Source organism: Elgaria multicarinata, chromosome 1 (assembly GCF_023053635.1).
Source record: "Elgaria multicarinata webbii isolate HBS135686 ecotype San Diego chromosome 1, rElgMul1.1.pri, whole genome shotgun sequence".
In the NCBI taxonomy this organism is placed as follows: Eukaryota; Metazoa; Chordata; class Lepidosauria; order Squamata; family Anguidae; genus Elgaria; species Elgaria multicarinata.
The window spans coordinates 157,984,971-158,002,444 of NC_086171.1; the positions used below are offsets into that span (position 1 = coordinate 157,984,971).

At 44.8% G+C, this 17,474-nt stretch overlaps 1 protein-coding gene across 6 annotated transcripts in view; it reads right to left on the reverse strand.

The window, feature by feature from the left end:
• AMPD2 (adenosine monophosphate deaminase 2) overlaps nucleotides 1-17,474 on the reverse strand; it is a 60,402-nt gene that overhangs the window by 9,465 nt on the left and 33,463 nt on the right. For 5 of the 6 annotated variants that reach the window (XM_063140556.1, XM_063140570.1, XM_063140548.1 and 2 more), the window contains exons 3-12: nucleotides 15,613-15,743; nucleotides 14,340-14,408; nucleotides 12,515-12,626; nucleotides 11,879-12,065; nucleotides 9,797-9,938; nucleotides 7,210-7,299; nucleotides 6,398-6,527; nucleotides 5,374-5,568; nucleotides 3,822-3,953; nucleotides 1,903-2,066 (exon numbers count right to left, since the gene is read on the reverse strand). In XM_063140556.1, coding sequence (XP_062996626.1) covers nucleotides 1,903-2,066; nucleotides 3,822-3,953; nucleotides 5,374-5,568; nucleotides 6,398-6,527; nucleotides 7,210-7,299; nucleotides 9,797-9,938; nucleotides 11,879-12,065; nucleotides 12,515-12,626; nucleotides 14,340-14,408; nucleotides 15,613-15,743 — 1,352 coding nt within the window. The remainder of the gene's footprint in view (nucleotides 1-1,902; nucleotides 2,067-3,821; nucleotides 3,954-5,373; nucleotides 5,569-6,397; nucleotides 6,528-7,209; nucleotides 7,300-9,796; nucleotides 9,939-11,878; nucleotides 12,066-12,514; nucleotides 12,627-14,339; nucleotides 14,409-15,612; nucleotides 15,744-17,474) is intronic. The other variant, XM_063140564.1, reaches the window with a different exon arrangement.

The following is a 17,474-nucleotide window of genomic DNA, read 5'->3' on the forward strand; positions in this document are numbered from 1 at the left end:
ACCCAGAAGCCCGTGGTTCAAATTCCCCCTCTTCCATAAATCCGCTAGGTTGCCTTAGGCCAGCCGCACCCTTGTGGACTCAACCCTGACATTTGTGACATAAGTAATAATAATACTGAGCCCAAACCATTAAAACCACCTACTGGTGAGAAAATGCCTAACCATTTTTAAAAGTCAGTTAACAACACTGGAACTAACTGGATGGTTCCAATACCACAAGTTACTTAGGAAAAAACACAGCAACAGCTGGAAGCTTGTTCTAGTCTAGCTGGTCACTTGAAGGACCTCAGCATGTTGTGCTCCTCAAACCATTAAGAAGCCTCCTGCCCTTCTCATTGTCAATTGAAAGAAAACTGTTGCTCTCTCTCTCTGTTGGTCCATTCGAAGAGAAAGATTTTGTACATACTTCTCTCAGCCAGTGAAACAGGTGTTCAGCTTAGGACATGCAACCCTATCAACATTGCTTGCGAGCTGTGCTGATAGTGTAGCTGAGCAGCTAAGCTTCAAGGGCGCTCTCCTGCTAAGCTAGGATTACAGGCCCAGTTAAAGCTGAACACATCAACCAAAAGCCAAACAGTCCTCTGCGTTTCTGGTTCCTCTCTATGGCTGTCAAAAATCCAAAAGCAAAACTACTTACAGTTTAAACGTGTGCTACTGGAGGAATCAATTGATGCATTTATATAACATATAGCTTGCATTTCTACATTAACCAACACTCAAAGTGCCTTATAACTTTTGTTTACTTTTTCTGAAACTATACCATTGCATCATCGGAAAAGGTAGTTTAGGCTGCAATCCTATTTAGGCTTCACTTACCTGGAAGAAAGCCCCGTTGAATTCAATGAGACTTGCTTCTAAGTAGACATGCATAGAACTACAGTGATAAAGCGGTAGTAAAAGCAACTATAAAGTAAGGCACCTTTACTGACCAATCCTAAGCACGTCCCACTGAGTTCCATGGGATTTATTCATAGGGAAGCCTGCATAGGATTGTGGCCGGGCTTTACTTTAAGAATACCTGGTCAAACAGCACAGTTTTCAGCATTCTTTTCTTTTTTTAATGTACCTCCTATTGCACAATCTGGGTGCCACAAAAAGGCCCTGTGCCTCTTATTCAGTAGGAGTCAGCCAAGTTCCAGCAACTGAGGGAGGGGCACCAGGAGGATAAGGATGCCGAAGAAATCTGTCCGGGGGCAGGGGAGCTTGCCCAGCTATCACCAGCTTGGCCCCACAGACTTTGGCTCATTTCCTATTAATAGAGAAGGCACCAGCAAAGACCATCATTGCATTGACTCAGGCCAGTTTGCAGATTTTCCCTTTTCTTTTTTTAAAAAATGTGTTAATAGAAATTTGCTGCAATTCAATTGCAGCCCAAATTCCACAAATTGTGGATTTAATTTGCACAAATTTCTATTTACGCAATTAAAAAAAAAACCACTGAAGAAGTTCCCTGATTTCAAGAAAACCCACTGCTCAGCTTGCAAATGTAAGCTGAGTTAGGAACACTGCAGAAATCCATCTAACCCAAAAGAGCAGGATTTCCCGGCAACAGATATCCCTAAGAGAGGAGAGTCTGAGGTTCTACTTCTGGAATAAAAACTTCCACAGCTAGTTTTAACATTTCACAATAGCCTTACATTCTGGGCAACTGCTGTCTGGCTATCTATTGTCCAGTTAAAAAGGCAAGAGCTAGTATTTGCAAACCTCTTTCTGATTCAACAGACCCTTACACTTTTTTAAAATAGAAAAAAAATTACTTGTCTCCTCTGTATGACTAAAGCAAAAATAGTTCCTGTCTCTCAATATATTTTTGGGCAAACATGGCGGCACAATGGAGCGGCAAGTCCTTTTGGGCCGGGCGTTTCCAAGACCTATTTGCTCAACACAGGAAGTGGTACTCACAACAGACGAGGCACCTGCACCAGCCAGCGCACATTGTTGGAATGCACTTTGTGGGTCACGGCCCACTTGGCCAACTTGTCCCACTCATCCCGTGCGCGGCCATAGATGGAGAGCCGCAGTTCTGCGTTCTGATACTTGCTCTCTTCTAAGTCGGACATCACCTCCTGCCAGAAGTGAAAGGACTTGTCAGTCTCAGCATCTCCACAGAGGGACAAGCTTGGGAAAGCAAGTGGCAAGTGTCCTCATAAAATACACACAGACATACCTTTGCCTGCTACAGAAGGAAACACACACCTTGAAGGATGAGACCCATGGTGAAGCCAGTGCAGAGCCCTGTATCCCAGACATGTTCCTCACACGCACAAGGAGAATAACTCCGCCTCCTGCAATCCTTTGGCTTCCTATCTGCCCTTTGTCAGCCTCTGCCCCTTTCCAAAATGACTGCTCTTCTTCCCCAGTCTTCTGTCCCTAGACAAATGCATCCTTTATCCCTAATCCATTAGAAATAAAAAGGGTCGAGGAAGGTCCTGCAGCCTAGAATCCCATCAGCCCTGCATTCTCTCCTGCACACCCAATGTGTGCAGAATGGACAAATCAGAGGCAAGCCTGGATATGCAGCAAGTGTTTGCCCTTATCCCTGCCCAAGTATGGAAGCTGGTGCCAGGCAGAGATTTGGACAGACTAAGAATGTGAGCTCTTTTTAAAAGCACACAAAATAAGTTACAAGACCTCATGCTTAACGGGGAATGTTTGCAAGCAAGCAAGGATTATCTGCTAAACCTTCAGAAACTAGAGGAGGGCTGGACTAGGCTTCTAGTAATCCAGAAATGCAGTTTAAACTTTATATGCCCTCACACCTGGCCCTCTTGATGACTTTAATTCAGTTTGGATGTCCTTCTCAAGCTTTACCTCCATCCTCCGAAAAAGAAGGTATATACAAGTTTGCATAGCTTGTTCAGCACTCCAGCTAGAAGCAAAAGTTCCCAGGAAAGGTACTAAGGAACAAAAAGAACCACAACAGGCGACCACCAAAGAAATAAAGTTAAACCAGTAAAGTAATTGTTATTCAATTTTGTACATATTAAACCAGTCAATACATTGAATTAGGATCCCGTTAGTAATGAGAGTAATATGTAATCAAAAACAATTCACAAATTCACATACATAACAGTATATCTAGACCAAATCAGTCAAAGTAATTAAACGTTGTTTTAAAGACCACATTAACAAAGTTCATGATAGTCTTTGTTTCGAAGATTTCTTTTTCAAAATGTTGGTCTTAATAAATCCAAAGCGTTGGTCTTAATAATCGCCAGCCGGCAGTGAAATGCTCTCACAATCTCGTTTTACTTAGTTTTCAGAGATGAAACCACCTTCTGGTATTTTTAGCAAAGTCCAGTGGAGCCTATTTTGCTCCGTCACATCGTTTCCTGTGCTGTCAGCTGAATAGGCTCCACTGGACTTTGCTAAAAATACCAGAAGGTGGTTTCATCTCTGAAAACTAAGTAAAACGAGATTGTGAGAGCATTTCACTGCCGGCTGGCGATTATTAAGACCAACGTTTTGGATTTATTAAGACCAACATTTTGAAAAAGAAATCTTCGAAACAAAGAATACCATGAACTTTGTTAATGTGGTCTTTAAAAAAATGTTTAATTACTTTGACTGATTTGGTCTAGATATACTGTTATGTATGTGAATTGGTGAATTGTTTTTGATTACATATTACTCTCGTTACTAATGGGATCCTAATTCAATGTATTGACTGGTTTAATATGTACAAATTTGAATAACAATTACTTTACTGGTTTAACTTTATTTCTTTGGTGGTCACCTGTTGTGGTTCTTTTTGTTCATATTAACTCCACCATTGCCTTGCATTTATTTGTAAGGTACTAAGGAAACCAGGCAGCCCTCACCTTGATGATATGGGCAAAGTATTTTCCAGAGACTCTGTTGTCCGTCTTGATGAAAATCTCTCGCAGGACAGACTCGCCTATAGGGTTGTATTTGGCATTGAACTTGTCAAAGCGATGGAAGGTGTTACGATCCTATTAACAGAGAAGGCACCAACAAAAACCATCAGCATTACCAAAAGTGTTAATAAAATGTCTAACGAGAGCAGGTTAAAAAACCTTGTAATCCTGGACAATATTTGCTGACATATTATATTATATTAATAAGATTAGTCTTTTATGGTTGCCAGTGACTTTCATTTCTCCAGAGCCCGTTTGACAAACTTGGCAGTCCTATATGACGTGAAATAATCTGTACCAGCCAATAGTGATGGAGTTATGCTTGCAGAGGAGATATAATTGAACCCAACAATCAAGGGCTCATCAGCATTACATGCCGTAAAGATAGAGGACGGTGATTTTCCTGTTTTCCATTTCACTCCTCCAATGACTATAAGCCCTGTGATCAGAGATGGCCTCCACAAGACACCTTTGTTCTAGCGACACAGAGCCAGTCCTGGAGGTAATGCCATCTAAGTCCAGAAGCTGCTGCTCAGAGCTTCTAACAAGTGCTTTCTTCCTTGACATCTCCAAACGCCACCACCAGATCATCTATATCTGGGCAAACAGAGACCGAGCTTTCTATGAGTACCATTGGGTAAGTAGTAGACATGTGGTCACAACTGGATAGAAAGAGAGTCAGGAACAACATACAAGACAGGTCTATGATGTGATAGTAGGTGTAGTGAGTTTGTTAATGAGCAGAAATATGGACTTCACTGAGTTCCAAAATGCTGCTAAGAGTCCTGAATAGCCTAACATAGAGAATAGATTTAAGCAGGCTTCAGCTGACAAGAGTAGGCCTCATTCCCTAGATAGGCCACTCATAGTTATCTCAACCTTTTCTCATAGAGTCTTATCTCAACATGAGCTGGGGAGTTTTTCACTCTTAACCAGGCCTTAGAAAGCCAATAAACTTCCCAAGCTGGATGCTTTGGGAACCTGCTAGAAGGAGCTGCCTCTTATTCTTCTGAGTGGAGGAGGGATGCAGCCTGCCAGCTCCAAGGAGGGAGGGAGGCAACTAGCAGAAGAGCCTATAAGATCCACAGGCTTTGTGCTTCAGTCTAACTCAAGGGGGCAATGTGCACTGTCAGCTTAGAGAACTGTTGTGGCTTGAGGGACGGCGTCTATCTATCGTGGGGGCCCCAACAGATACTCGGCCATGAGCTTGATTAGCTGAAAAGAGATGTGAACTTTCTTTGTATGTATATATTCTGCATCCATTTTATAACAACTATCATCTTGGTAATCAAAAGAATCTGATTACTAGACCTGTCAGAATCAGAACCCAGATCTAGCACAGTAGGTAACAACTAGTATCTGACTTGACGTATTTGGACATCAAGGAAACGTCATCATTCCCAAGTCAGAAACCACTTCCTAAGAAGTCAGGGGCCTCCAATAGCCTTCCCAAGGCAAGCCTCTGCACTCTCTCCGATGAGGGCAATTGACATACCGCATGGACATCGAGTGTGTCGACACTGAGATCATAGGCTGTGAGATTCATGGTCTCAAAGACCTCCTTAAGAGTTTGCTCCTTGCCCTTCTCTACATGAACAATCTCCTCCAGGTGCTTCTTCATAGCCCGCTTGATGAAGCGCAAGAGATGCTTCTGGTTCATGCAGGATGACGCGTGGATGTGCGTGTCCACCTGTACAAGAGATTAGCGGCTAAGAGTGCAAGCTAGGAAGCCCAGAGTTCAAATCTTACCTTAGCCATGAACACACTAGCTGACATTATGGCAAGCTACTATCTCACAGCCTGAACACCCACCTCCCAAATCCTTAATGTGGGGATAATACAGACCTACCTTACAAGGCTGTTGCAAGGAGTGAGATAATTGTGCTTGAGAATTAAAAAAACACCACCCCACCACTATATAAATGCTTACTATTCACATCCCACAATAGTTCTTGCCACCTTGGTTGACTGGGAGATGCTCAAATGGGCAGGAAGCTAATTCTTAGCCCATTTAGGAAACTAGGGTACAAAACCCCTTTGAAACAGAGTGCCTATGTATTTTAGAAACAATAGAGAGAGGCCCACATCTCCACCACACCTTCCCTTAGAACTGCAGAGACCAGGCACTATTATGGATTTAGTGGATGCAGGGCCGGCCCTACTATTAGACAGAGTGAGGCAGTTGCTTCAGGCAGCAAATGCTGGGAGGCAGCAACAAGGTGTTGGGGGTTGCCCTGCACCCCCTAAGGTAGCCTGCTGCCTTTAGAGGGAGGATGCTGTACTATTGCCAGTCTTGAAGAAAGATTCAACTGCCAGTCCAGTCAACTTTTGCACATGGAATGGGAGAGGGCACAATCTTGTTCTTTGCCTCAGGCAGCAAAAAGCTTATGGCCAGCCCTGAATGGCTGAGAATTCTGCAATAGTGGTAGGATTTCCCTGGATTCCAGTTATGTATGGCACTAACTTCACCTGTAACAGTAATGGCAAGCACATATTCCCGAAACACACAATGCTGGTACCTTCCGGATATTGTAGAAGTCACGGTGTGGCACCCTTTTCTGGGCTGCCAGCTCTTTCATCTCATTCAGCAGGACATGCATCTGGAACTTGGAACTCAGGTACTGCAGCCGTCTATAGCAGAAGGATTTTCTAGCCACATGTGAAAAAAGAACTGGGGTTAAGCTTCATGCACCTCTGATCAGATCCTCTCAACATAGAAGGCCATCACTGCAAATCATGAAAACCACATTTGAATCTCTATCCCTGAAGCTCACTCAGTCCAATGCATTGGTCAAGTAAAAACCTGGATTTCTAAGGAGGTTTGCATGAATGAGAACAGTGAGGTGCTATTTCCCAAAGACAGAACATGAGAATGACAAGGGGCACACAGAACATATTGCTGTGCTATGTCAGGCCAATGGTCCATCTAGCTCAACTTTCTGTAATAAAAAGTGGGAAGTAGTCATGTGCTGCAAAGAAATTCAAAAGCAAGGTATGATCCATCCTTCTTGTTAGTTCCTAGGACCCAGTAGTTGAAGGTGCGCTGTGTCTCAGTTTGAACATGGAGACTGCACTTCTGATTGTCATGGGAAGTAGCGACCACTAGAACTACGCCTCCATTTATTTACTCAATCCATTTTTGAAAGCAGAAAGTCATCGGTGCTAGGGCCCACTGCAAAACCTTGCAATGACAAATCAGTTCGACATGATAAGATAGCAGGATCATAATTGACCCTGTAATCCTAGCCTGATTTAGTAGAATTGCAATTTGGAAGAAGGAGACTGACAGGTGCACATGCAGATCAATGAAGTACAAAACTGCATCACTTACATGGGGCCATTGATGATCAGAGCCATGAGGACATTCATGTCAGCAACAAACTCCTGCAGGTCAGGATAAGGTAAATCCAGTTCTGTGGTCCTTTTAAAAAGGGAATAGATCAAATGAAACCACAAACACAGAAGACACTAGCACAAAGGCATAATGAAGAACATAAGAATAAATCAGGCAGCAGCTACACTTCCCAGGTGTGAGTTTGGGGTTGTTGATCTGGATAATATGTAAAGCCAAGATAAGCCCCGTCAATAGCAAATGAGGAAAGAGGACTATCTTTAATCTTTGGTTAGACTAGATGATGAACAGTTATGAGAAAACTGAAGACAAGGTGCTCTGATATTAAATATGACTTATGTTTTTGATTCAGTCCCTGTACTACAATACATCTGCCCAGGTTTAATGCAGTAAGCAAGGACATTTCACCAAGAAGATTGTCTCCTCACGAGGTCTTAGACAAGGATGTGTTCTTGCCCCCACCTTATTTAATCTATATCTGGCAGACCTCCCCTCTATGCTGGCATCGTTACCATCTCACCCACCTAAGACCGGTCCAACAAAAGTCTTATTCTCCTTTATGCCGATGATGCCATTCTGATTTCTCAGACACGTTTGAGCTTAAAGAGACTACTGAGCGGCTTTGCTGAACACTGTAAAAATAATCCGTTAACAACGAACTACTCAAAAACTAAAGTACTGGTCTTTTCTAGGAGGAAGGTAAGATTCCCTTGGTCTATGGGGAAAAACAGAATTGACCAAGTTGATTCATACAAATACCTGGGCGCATGGTCCCATGAAGCTCTCAGTTGGAGAGTGCATGAAAAATATGCCAAGGCCAAAGCCAAACAAAATGTGGGTGCGCTAACCCGGTTCTTCTTCTTGGAGGTTCTTCTTCTTGAGCAGGCAGCAGACAGCACATTTCCCCTGTTCATGTTCATCTGCATTAGCTACCAATTAGGGTTAGGGTTCAATTGAAAGTGCTTGTTGTCTTAACTTTTAAAGTCCTAAATAGCCCGGGTCCTCTATAATGGAAGGAGTATCTTCTTCTACATAATACTCCCTGTCTGTTGTGCGTAACAAGGGAGTCCCTGCTTTCAGTGCCTCCCTTTTCAGATCAAGTTCGTGGGAATTTGGAGGTGTGTGTGTGTGTGAGAGAGAGAGAGAGAGAGAGAGAGCGCATTGACCCTGTTGAACTCTGCCCAGAGAGACCTGCCTAGTTACTTCTGTGTGCCCCTTCCTCCAGTCTGTAAAGCCGTGGTTGTCTGCAAGGGCTTTCCCAGTATGTCTGAAACTGGTCAATGGGTTAGCTGCTAGAATGTGATGGTTTAAAATACTTTTCTTTAAGTTTGGTTTTTACTGTGCAACGCACTGAGGGTATAAGTAGAAAAGTGCAATAGTAATGTTTACATACATTTTACTGCCTGGTTTAATTTATTCTGAAAATAGCATGTGCTTTTTGGAGCAAATGAACAACCTTGATTAAAATGTGTATTTGCTACTCTGTGCAATCAAAACTGTGTAGGTGGCTGTCAATCACACTCTCTCCCCAAGCCCCTGTCGTATAAGTGTATTTTCCCCCCATGCTTCCTGAGGGCAGATCGATACAGGGAAGGAAGGCCATTGTTTACAGAGATTTTGCTAACATTCAATGCTAGGCATTGTGTGTGTCTAAATAAACATTTGCATGAAGAAAGCACTGGAGATCACGTGTCTACCTTATTACAAGTTGCCAGAAAGAGTGCCTAGGTAGCTTTTCTAGACTGATTTGTATTAGTCACATGCAATCATTGGAGATACTTGGGCCAAATCATGTTAGTTTTACACATCGTTTTACTGCAGAGTAAGCGCAGGGGGGCTGATCAAGCTGGGGAACCTAGCATGGAGGATAGGGGGCTTTAACTAAGGGATGGGGAACTTCTGACTTGTAGGCCTTATCAGATTCCCTATCCAGCCTGCCAGCTTCTTCACCTGTCCTTGCTTCCTCTGCCATGGAGGAAAAAGCTCCTATCTCCAATCAACTACTGATTAGAGATAAGAGATTTTCCCTGCAGGAAAGAGAGGATGGTGCCAGAGGAGGAAGGTGGTGAGTGATTCAGTCCTGCTACCTTCTGAGCCTTGCCCTGTGTACTTCTGAGTACACATGCAGAACCTTGGTATTTGGAATGCTATTTGAAAGCCCAGAGAAGCTATTCTTTTCTGCTTAGTTCTGAAAAGATATGCAGTGGAATGTCTTGTTTATTTGTGAGTTAAGCTAAAAGATGCTGGTATTTTGGCCTTGCCCCCTTTTGCCTTCTCTGGAACGGGAGTTCTGCCCTTAAACTGCAAGAGGTTCAACACCCCTGCTCTAGAGTAAAAAAGAAAGAAAGAAAAGCGTAGTGTGTGCTTTGGGTCTGCAATTCCCAGTTGCAGAGCAAATCAAGAGTCAGGGACTTGCCCAGTTAGAAGTGGACTGCGGATAAACACATTGCTCCAAATGACATCTGTCTGCCTCCAAATTTTCACCATCACCACCTAGGAAATTCTTTCCTTGAAGCACTGCCAGGGCACCCTTGGTATTGACCAAGCCATTCTCATGCACACTTACTTGTCAGTGATGTCCTGCTTGGTATAGACATGAACTACTCCATTGACCATCTTGAGGCCAAAGCCAAGGTCTCCAGGCATTGATTCAGGATCATACTTCTCATAAGGATGCTGGCTGGTGAACGGTGGGTGCACTGGAGCATCTGTGACACAGGAAAGAGCATATGAGAAGCAATATTCTGCTTGTTCACTGTAGGTACTGTGGTTATTATTTTAACAGGAAACTGGAATACAAACAACGGAACTATTCTCAGGAACCAGCCAGGGTGTTTTGCTAGAATTGGTAAGAGACGCAGAGACATGGCACATATAGCCATCAAGTCAGTCTGTGATGGTGAAGCAGGGAAGGAATGCAACGGATCAATATTCAGCAGTAAATATAGAATGTGGACAGTCCTGCTAGGTACCAGTTATGCCTTTTCTCCTCATGACTCCCCTCACACTCATCCAGGGCTCTGTATATGGGAATACAGAAACTTTCCAGAATGTGGTCTCAGGTGCAAAAATCCATTTTTCAGGGAATCTCATCTTCTCCTTTCTTTTTTGAGAGCTAGTTCTCATTACTAAAGACAAACTTTAAAATGCCTGGGAAATTCCTGATGAACTCTCAGAGTGGGGCTTCAGTGCTCGGCATAGCTCCTTGCCCTCCTCCCATGACTAGCAAAACCAGAATAAAAGTGTGCGGAGCAGAACACACGGAAAGACTAAATTGTGCAAAAGGCAACAACGTGGACAAATTGGCTCTATTAGAACAATGTATGCAGGATGCAAACATCAGCTTTTCTCAGCACAGAGTATGAATTGCCTTGGTGTAAGAAGGAGAATAAAAAAATTACACCCAATCCTGCACTCACCCTGTACTCTCCGCATCTTTCCATTGGCTCACTTCTAACTGAGCTCTTGCAGACTGTACTGGCATGCAGAGATGACCCAGTCCTGCCTATTCCCAGCTGCAGACAATGACCTGGTTCACATGGTCAAAACAGCCCACCATGGCTTAAATAAGCAGCAGTGGACTGTGGTGCATGCCAGATGGGTTTTAAATATTCATGCTCTGGCCGTGGCTTGTGGCATCCAGACCAGGATCTGGTGGGTTCTGTGAGGGTTAAACAAGGTCTGTTGTTGGGTAATGCGAGGGCTGTTTAATCCTCACATTACCCACAGTCCCCAGCTTCAGGTGACACAACAGCCCATGGCCAGGGCTTGAATATTCAGAATGGACACCTGTATATGCTGCAACCCACCATGGCTTAAATAATAGTGTTGTGCCGAATCCTGCCCCCTATTTTCAGGATTTTTTTTCTCTCCCTGTGAAAGAGGCATTGTTTTTTCTGACTCTTTTGCAGGGAGGGGGAGAATTTCAGAGAATTTTCTACTTGGGGAGGGGCACAGCATTTCCACATGCCTTTTAAAAGTGTAGCCAGTCGTTTAGGGGGTCTTCTTTCTATTTTTTATTTTTAAAACAAAAAACACCCCTGGAACTTGGAGGAGCCCGGCAGTTCTTCATGAATGCCTATGGGAGACCAGGTGACCTCACCCTCTCAAACAGGCAATCAGGAAGAACTTCTGGGCTCCTGCAAGTGCTGGGGGTGTTTTTAAAAAAATAAAAACAGAAGGAAGACCCCCTCAAAACTTCATACACTTAAAAAAGGTATGTAGAAACCCAGTCCCCCTCCCCAAGGAGAAAAGTCTCTGAAATTCTCACCTCTCCCAGCCTCTCATCAGTTTTTGTTTTTCTCCCACCCACCCCACAAAATGCTGGAAAATTGAATAATTGAATTTTTTGGCATAGCAGTATTAAATAAGCGACAGTGGGCTGTTTGTTCATGCAAAGTGGCCCAGTGCAATGACTTGCTCTTGTGGCTATCACTGTTTGTGGCGGAGAAGAGGAGCTGCCCAAGGGCTATACATCAACTTCCTCTCCATCCAAGCTGGGCTTGTAAGTGAATCAGCAACAGCTTGGCGACCTTGTAAGTCACCAGGGACTAATCTAAACCCTCTTCGTGTTCCTTTTCCTATCCTGGAAGAAGGGAAATAGGCTCTCACTCTGTCCTCCATACACACGCACAGATTCAGACTTCACCTGAGGCCACAGGGGTCTCGGGGATCTCCTCATACATCTTGGGCGCCAAGGGCTTTTCTGAAAGCTCCTGCAGGAAGCGGGCTGTGGTTTTGCAGAAGCTCTGCAGAGAAAGCCCCATGTACTTCTCCCGAATGAACAATGCCTTCACCACGCTCTTGGCAGCATCCAGCAAGTCTGTGAAGGGCACCTGAAAAGGGCAAGAGGGAAACAGTTAGTTGAACTGGGGATGGCTCTTACCACAGCATCATTATGGGCTGGCTTCATTGGCTAGGAAGCAGCCCTCCCCAACCTGGTACTCTCCAGAGATTTTATAGACTGCCACTCTCATCATTCCCAGGACACCCTCCCCACACTCATTGCTATCTCCAATAATAAATCCCCACTGTTATCTCCAATCTGAGGTAGCAACAGGGGGCTGCCCTCTAAGGGGACTCCTTCAGGGGGTGGGACTTGGAGCCTAAGCCCTGCCCTCTGGAGGAAACCTCAAGAGGCTGCAAGGACCGGATTGCAACCCCCTGCTGGCCAGAGGTTCTGCACTCTTTTCTAGAGTCTCCAAGGGGAGAAAAGTGTATGTGTGCTTGCATACACTCACGTGGAGAGAGAGATGGGGATAGTTTGTGAACCAGTCTGCCTTACCCCACACGTCTCTTCTCCAGAAATGGTGACCCTCTGGAACTCCCTCTCAAGAAGTACATCTCGCTCTTTTGGGAAATGGTCCACCAGGTCCTCGCCCTGCTCCTTAAACAATCTGTGGTGGGTTGGAGGGAGGGGGGAGAGAAAAATGGGGAGAGGTGAGGGAGGAACAGGCAATGACAGGCTGGGCTCTGCCCACTTCTTGCTGTGTTACAGGAGTCGCCTTTTCAAAACAGGCAGGTGAAGACATCAAAGCAGGACGCACCGCACACAAACACGGGCAACACAGGGACTTCTAGGCCTCCCCCTGCCCTGGTGGAACAGCCCTGAGCTACAGCGAAAGGAAGGAAATGGCCGTGGGCACATTCACATTCACAGGTATGCCTAGCAGGAAAGGGCTCCTGAGCCTCAGAAGTAAAGAGCACTTCGATTCCGTAAACCTTGACCAGGTGCTCCGGCTGCCCCTTTCTATCCTGGCCAATCAATCAATCGGTCAAAATGTACAGAAGCAGAAATCCCAGGAGCAATGTCCTGTCCTGGCTATGCAAAGGAGCTGGTCTCCAAATGATCCCAAACAGAATGACAAGGATCCTGCCTGGCCAAGTGGCTGGGCTTCCTAGGATCCAAGGTGCTCAGCCAGCCAATGCACGATGAAAGAGTGAATGGGGGGTGGGTGGGAAGAAATATAAACACAGAGACAAGAGGCCGGCTCCATCCACTGTGTCTGCCATGAAAAGAATAAAAAAGACAGGAGGGAGATGTAGCTCAGAGCAAAAGAACAAGGGAAGGTGACCAGCCGTGGAAAGTGAGGAATTCCCCATTCACCAGTGTCAAAACACTGTGGACGCAGGTGGATATAAGAATCAAATGCACTTTCATCTGACCTGGTTACCATGACCTAAGAAATTATGTCTTCCCATCTTCTCAATCCGAACTGTGGCCTGGTTCACACATAAAATGAAGCCATGGTGTGGTTTGTTGAAATCTTGTTTGTTGTTGTGTTTGAATCCATCCCAACAAACAGTCCATGGTTTCTTTAACCAGTTATGAACCACAAATAGAAGCTATGGTTTGTTATTGATTTATGAAGTGGCTTGCTTCAACCATGGCTTGTTCTGATGTCTGAATCCTGAACCATGTTTTATCCTTGGCTTGTTTGTGCTACTTTCTGCCCTGAAACAGAGGTGCACAACAAGAGCAGTTTGAAAATGAAACTGCTCTGATGGGTGGCAAAATGGGCGGGAGAAAAACAAACCAGAAACAGGAAAAGGAATTTGTGGTTTGTTTGCTCATCTGCAAGCCAATTCATAGCTAAAGCAACAAACCATGGTTAACACAAGCCATGGCTTAGTGATATGTGCAATCACAGCCATTGTCTTTTTCTCATAAGGATTTGCCAAACTGACACACACACATGCACACATGCCAAAATGGCAGTTAACTTTGGCCTTTCCTTTCCAGAGATGTCTCCATTCTAACATGCCAATCTTTTCTTCTGAGGGTGAATTCATTTCAGCTGGTTACCGCTCTTCCATTCTGATGTCCAATTCCAGGCCTGCATCCTGGCTATGTGGCATGTTCCCAGTACTTTAATCACTACAGAGTAGATCTTTCTTGGAAGCCCCTGAAACTAATTCATTGACCACAAGCCCAGCAGTTGTATGTTAGCAAGTGGGATGCACCACATGCATGTGGACAGAACTTTGCAAAGAGGGCGTCACTCACTTTGGGCCTGCCAAGATGGGGGCAGGTCGAAGATTCAGCCAGCAGGGGGCTCCCACGCCCACCCCTGAGCCAAGGGCAGAGGGAATTAATGCTAGGCACTCACTGTAAGTCAGCAGCACTGTCAATTTTCAGGAAGTCCTGTTTGGCTCTGAGTAAAATGTCGGGTTCTAGTCTGAGGACAAACGGGAAGTGGAGGCCAAGACCAAGATAGGGACAAACAGACAGACACAGACAGAGAGAGAGAGAGAGAGAGAGGGATGAGGAAATGGTGGAGGAAGAGAATGAGGAGAAAAAGAAAACACTAGCATTAATACAGAAACCAACACCAGAAAAGGCAGACACTATACAGCAATATTCACCAGTAACAGAATCCGAAAGAGAGTGAATGCAAGAGACCCGGCTCAGACATCATGACCAAACCATGGTTTGGCCACCAGGAAAGTGCTTCTGTCTTCCTTCTCCCCTTGGGCATTTCAATTTCCTCTTCCTGGTTTGCGGTAACTATTTTGACACCCACTGCTAACCACAGTTTGCTCTCCAAACCAGAACCCCAAAACACAGTTTGAAATGGGGTTCTGGTCTGGAAGCAAGTGATGGCTGGCAAAACCCATAAATTTGCTTGATTCATGGCAAACTACAGTTACCACAGATCAGGAGGGAATCAGCGTGCGTAAGAGAAAACAACAACCCTGGAGCACATGCCCAGCACATGGGAACTGGGTCACAATCTTTCCACATTGACTCCCCTCTCTAGTTCAGGCCTCTAAAGGAGTACAGGCAACTGTGGCTGGATAAAGCTGGGGGAGGGGGAGGGGGAACCCAGAGCCTTCTTTGCTTTGGTATGGTATCAATCCCACCAGTGAAAACCTCAAGGCACCCAAGAAAGGCTACGTGCAGGACAATCATATGCAAAACTGCCAGCCACACATACGTACATACACATACATATACGCACATACAGCCAAACCAATAGCACATGTGCAGTTCTTAGCAGACTTGTCAACTGTATTGTCGCTTAGTTACTATTACTACAAAGCAGGAGCAGTGACTGAAAAGTCCTGGAAGTCTCCTTCTCCAACCCATTTCCTGTGCTACACCAATCCATTCCAGGTTGTGACTAAGAAGGGTTACAACCAATGTTTGTCCTACTTAGAGTAGACCCACTGAAATGAATGGGGCTTAAGTCAGACTAACATTGGACACAACTCAAGAATTCCCATTTGCTTTCTTAACAGCTATCCCAGTTCTCGAGTGCTCTTATTCATCCAGTTGCTTTTGATCTCCAAATCCCCTGAAATGCTCCCCCACTCCCATTACTCTTGGGAACACCAACAGGCGTCAGGTCAGGAGAACGCCAGGACACGTCAGCAACTTACTTCACATCCTGGCTGATTTGCCGCTCCAACCGCTGGCGCCTCTCCTCCAGCTGCTCAATGGGGCTGTCTTCAGGGAATTCATAGGGGGCACTGCGCATTTCGCTATCAGCCAACGAACGGCAGAACAGCTCCTGTGGACAGAACAGCACAGCAGTGCAGAAGTGTGCATGTGTGCGGTGTTGGGGAGAAAGTGGACAGAACTTTCCCACACAGCAAACGCCTGATGAGTAGCATAAGCTGGATTTATGTATTTGTTATATTTTTATCCTGCCTTTCCTCCAACAAGCCCATGTAAACAATCCTCCTCTCCATTTTATCCTTACAACGATCCTATGAGGTAGATTAGGCTAAGAGTCAGTGACCCTATTTAGACAACACGCTAAACCATAATGGTTAAGCATCATGAGCTAAACATTATGGCTTAGGGTGTCATATGAACCATTCCTAACCATGGTGGCTCCATAAGCACAGTTTAAACACCCTCACTTACTGCAAAAGGGTTAGCGACCTAACCATAGTTTAGTGTGTTGTCTGAACAGGACCAGTGACTGGCCCCAAATTTATTTATTTATTTATTTTATTTTATTACATTTATATACCGCCCTCAGCTGAAGCTCTCTGGGCAGTTCACAAAAGCTAAAAACAGTAAACATTAAAAGTATACAAAATTTAAAAACCATCAGAGACATAAAAACAACAGTATAAAAACAGGAGCATCCATTTAAAACAACAAATCGCTCAGTGAGCTTTGTGGCTGAGTGGGGAATAGAACCTGTATTTACCCAGTCCCAGTCCAACATTGTAATCACACCACACTGGCCAGAGTGTGAGGAGTCAGTCCTGAGGCACCTGTTTAGGCTGGAATCCTGCATCAGTATCAGCAAAAGTACCGCAACTGGGTGAGTTGAGACACGATCTATGCTGGGGGGTGTGCGACTTGTGGCCCTCCAGATGTTTTGGCCTACAACTCCCATGATTCCTCACCATTGGCTGTGCTGGCAAGGGCAAATGGAAGTTGTAGACTGAAACATCGGGGGGGGGGGGGCACAAGTTACACACTCCGATCTATACCATGATGCCGTATTTTTCAGAATGGCAATTCACTCTGAGATCACAAGTGTAGTGACTTAAAATTGCTCCAGTGGTGGTTGTTGGGTGACTGTCACTTCCAGGGGTTTCTCATTGCCCAGGTCATCAAAAGGTACATTAATGATTAATAAGGCACTACCCAACAGAGCCCTCTCCAGCCGGTTTCTGACACACGGATGTGTCAACATCAAGAAACTTCAGCCGCTGAGCCATTAAACAGGCCTCACTTGTCCCCTGTGAAATCCAGATGGAAGCCAGAGCTTCTAATGCTTCAAAGTCACCCCCCCCCCCCCTACCACTTTCTAAATACTTCACCTCTCTGCTTAGGGCTTTAGTTTTAACATCTAAAGTGCCTATGAGGTAGGGCTAACCTATGTCGCCCCACAGTGTTTCTGTGGTGAACGTAAGCGCAAATTTATGCCCTTCAGATGTTACAGTTTAAATGGGTACACAATGCAGAAGCCTGTAATATGTAGCCATTAAAATCATCATAATGTGCGAAGGGAGTCCCACTTCCTGGTTCTTTGAGGAGAGATCTGACTCTTCTAATAAAACATCAAATAACTCAATGCACGGACTACCAACTTGCTAACAGAAATGAAGACAGAAGTAACATTTTCAGTGTTACAGAGATGAGTTGACAGGACTTTTACTGCCTTAAAAAGACATGTACTTGTTTTTAGCATGACTCAGTGTGAACTGAGGATAAACTGCCTGTGGTGGGCGCCTATTGGCTAGCATCAATAACATCATTAAAAACATTCTCTTCCTCC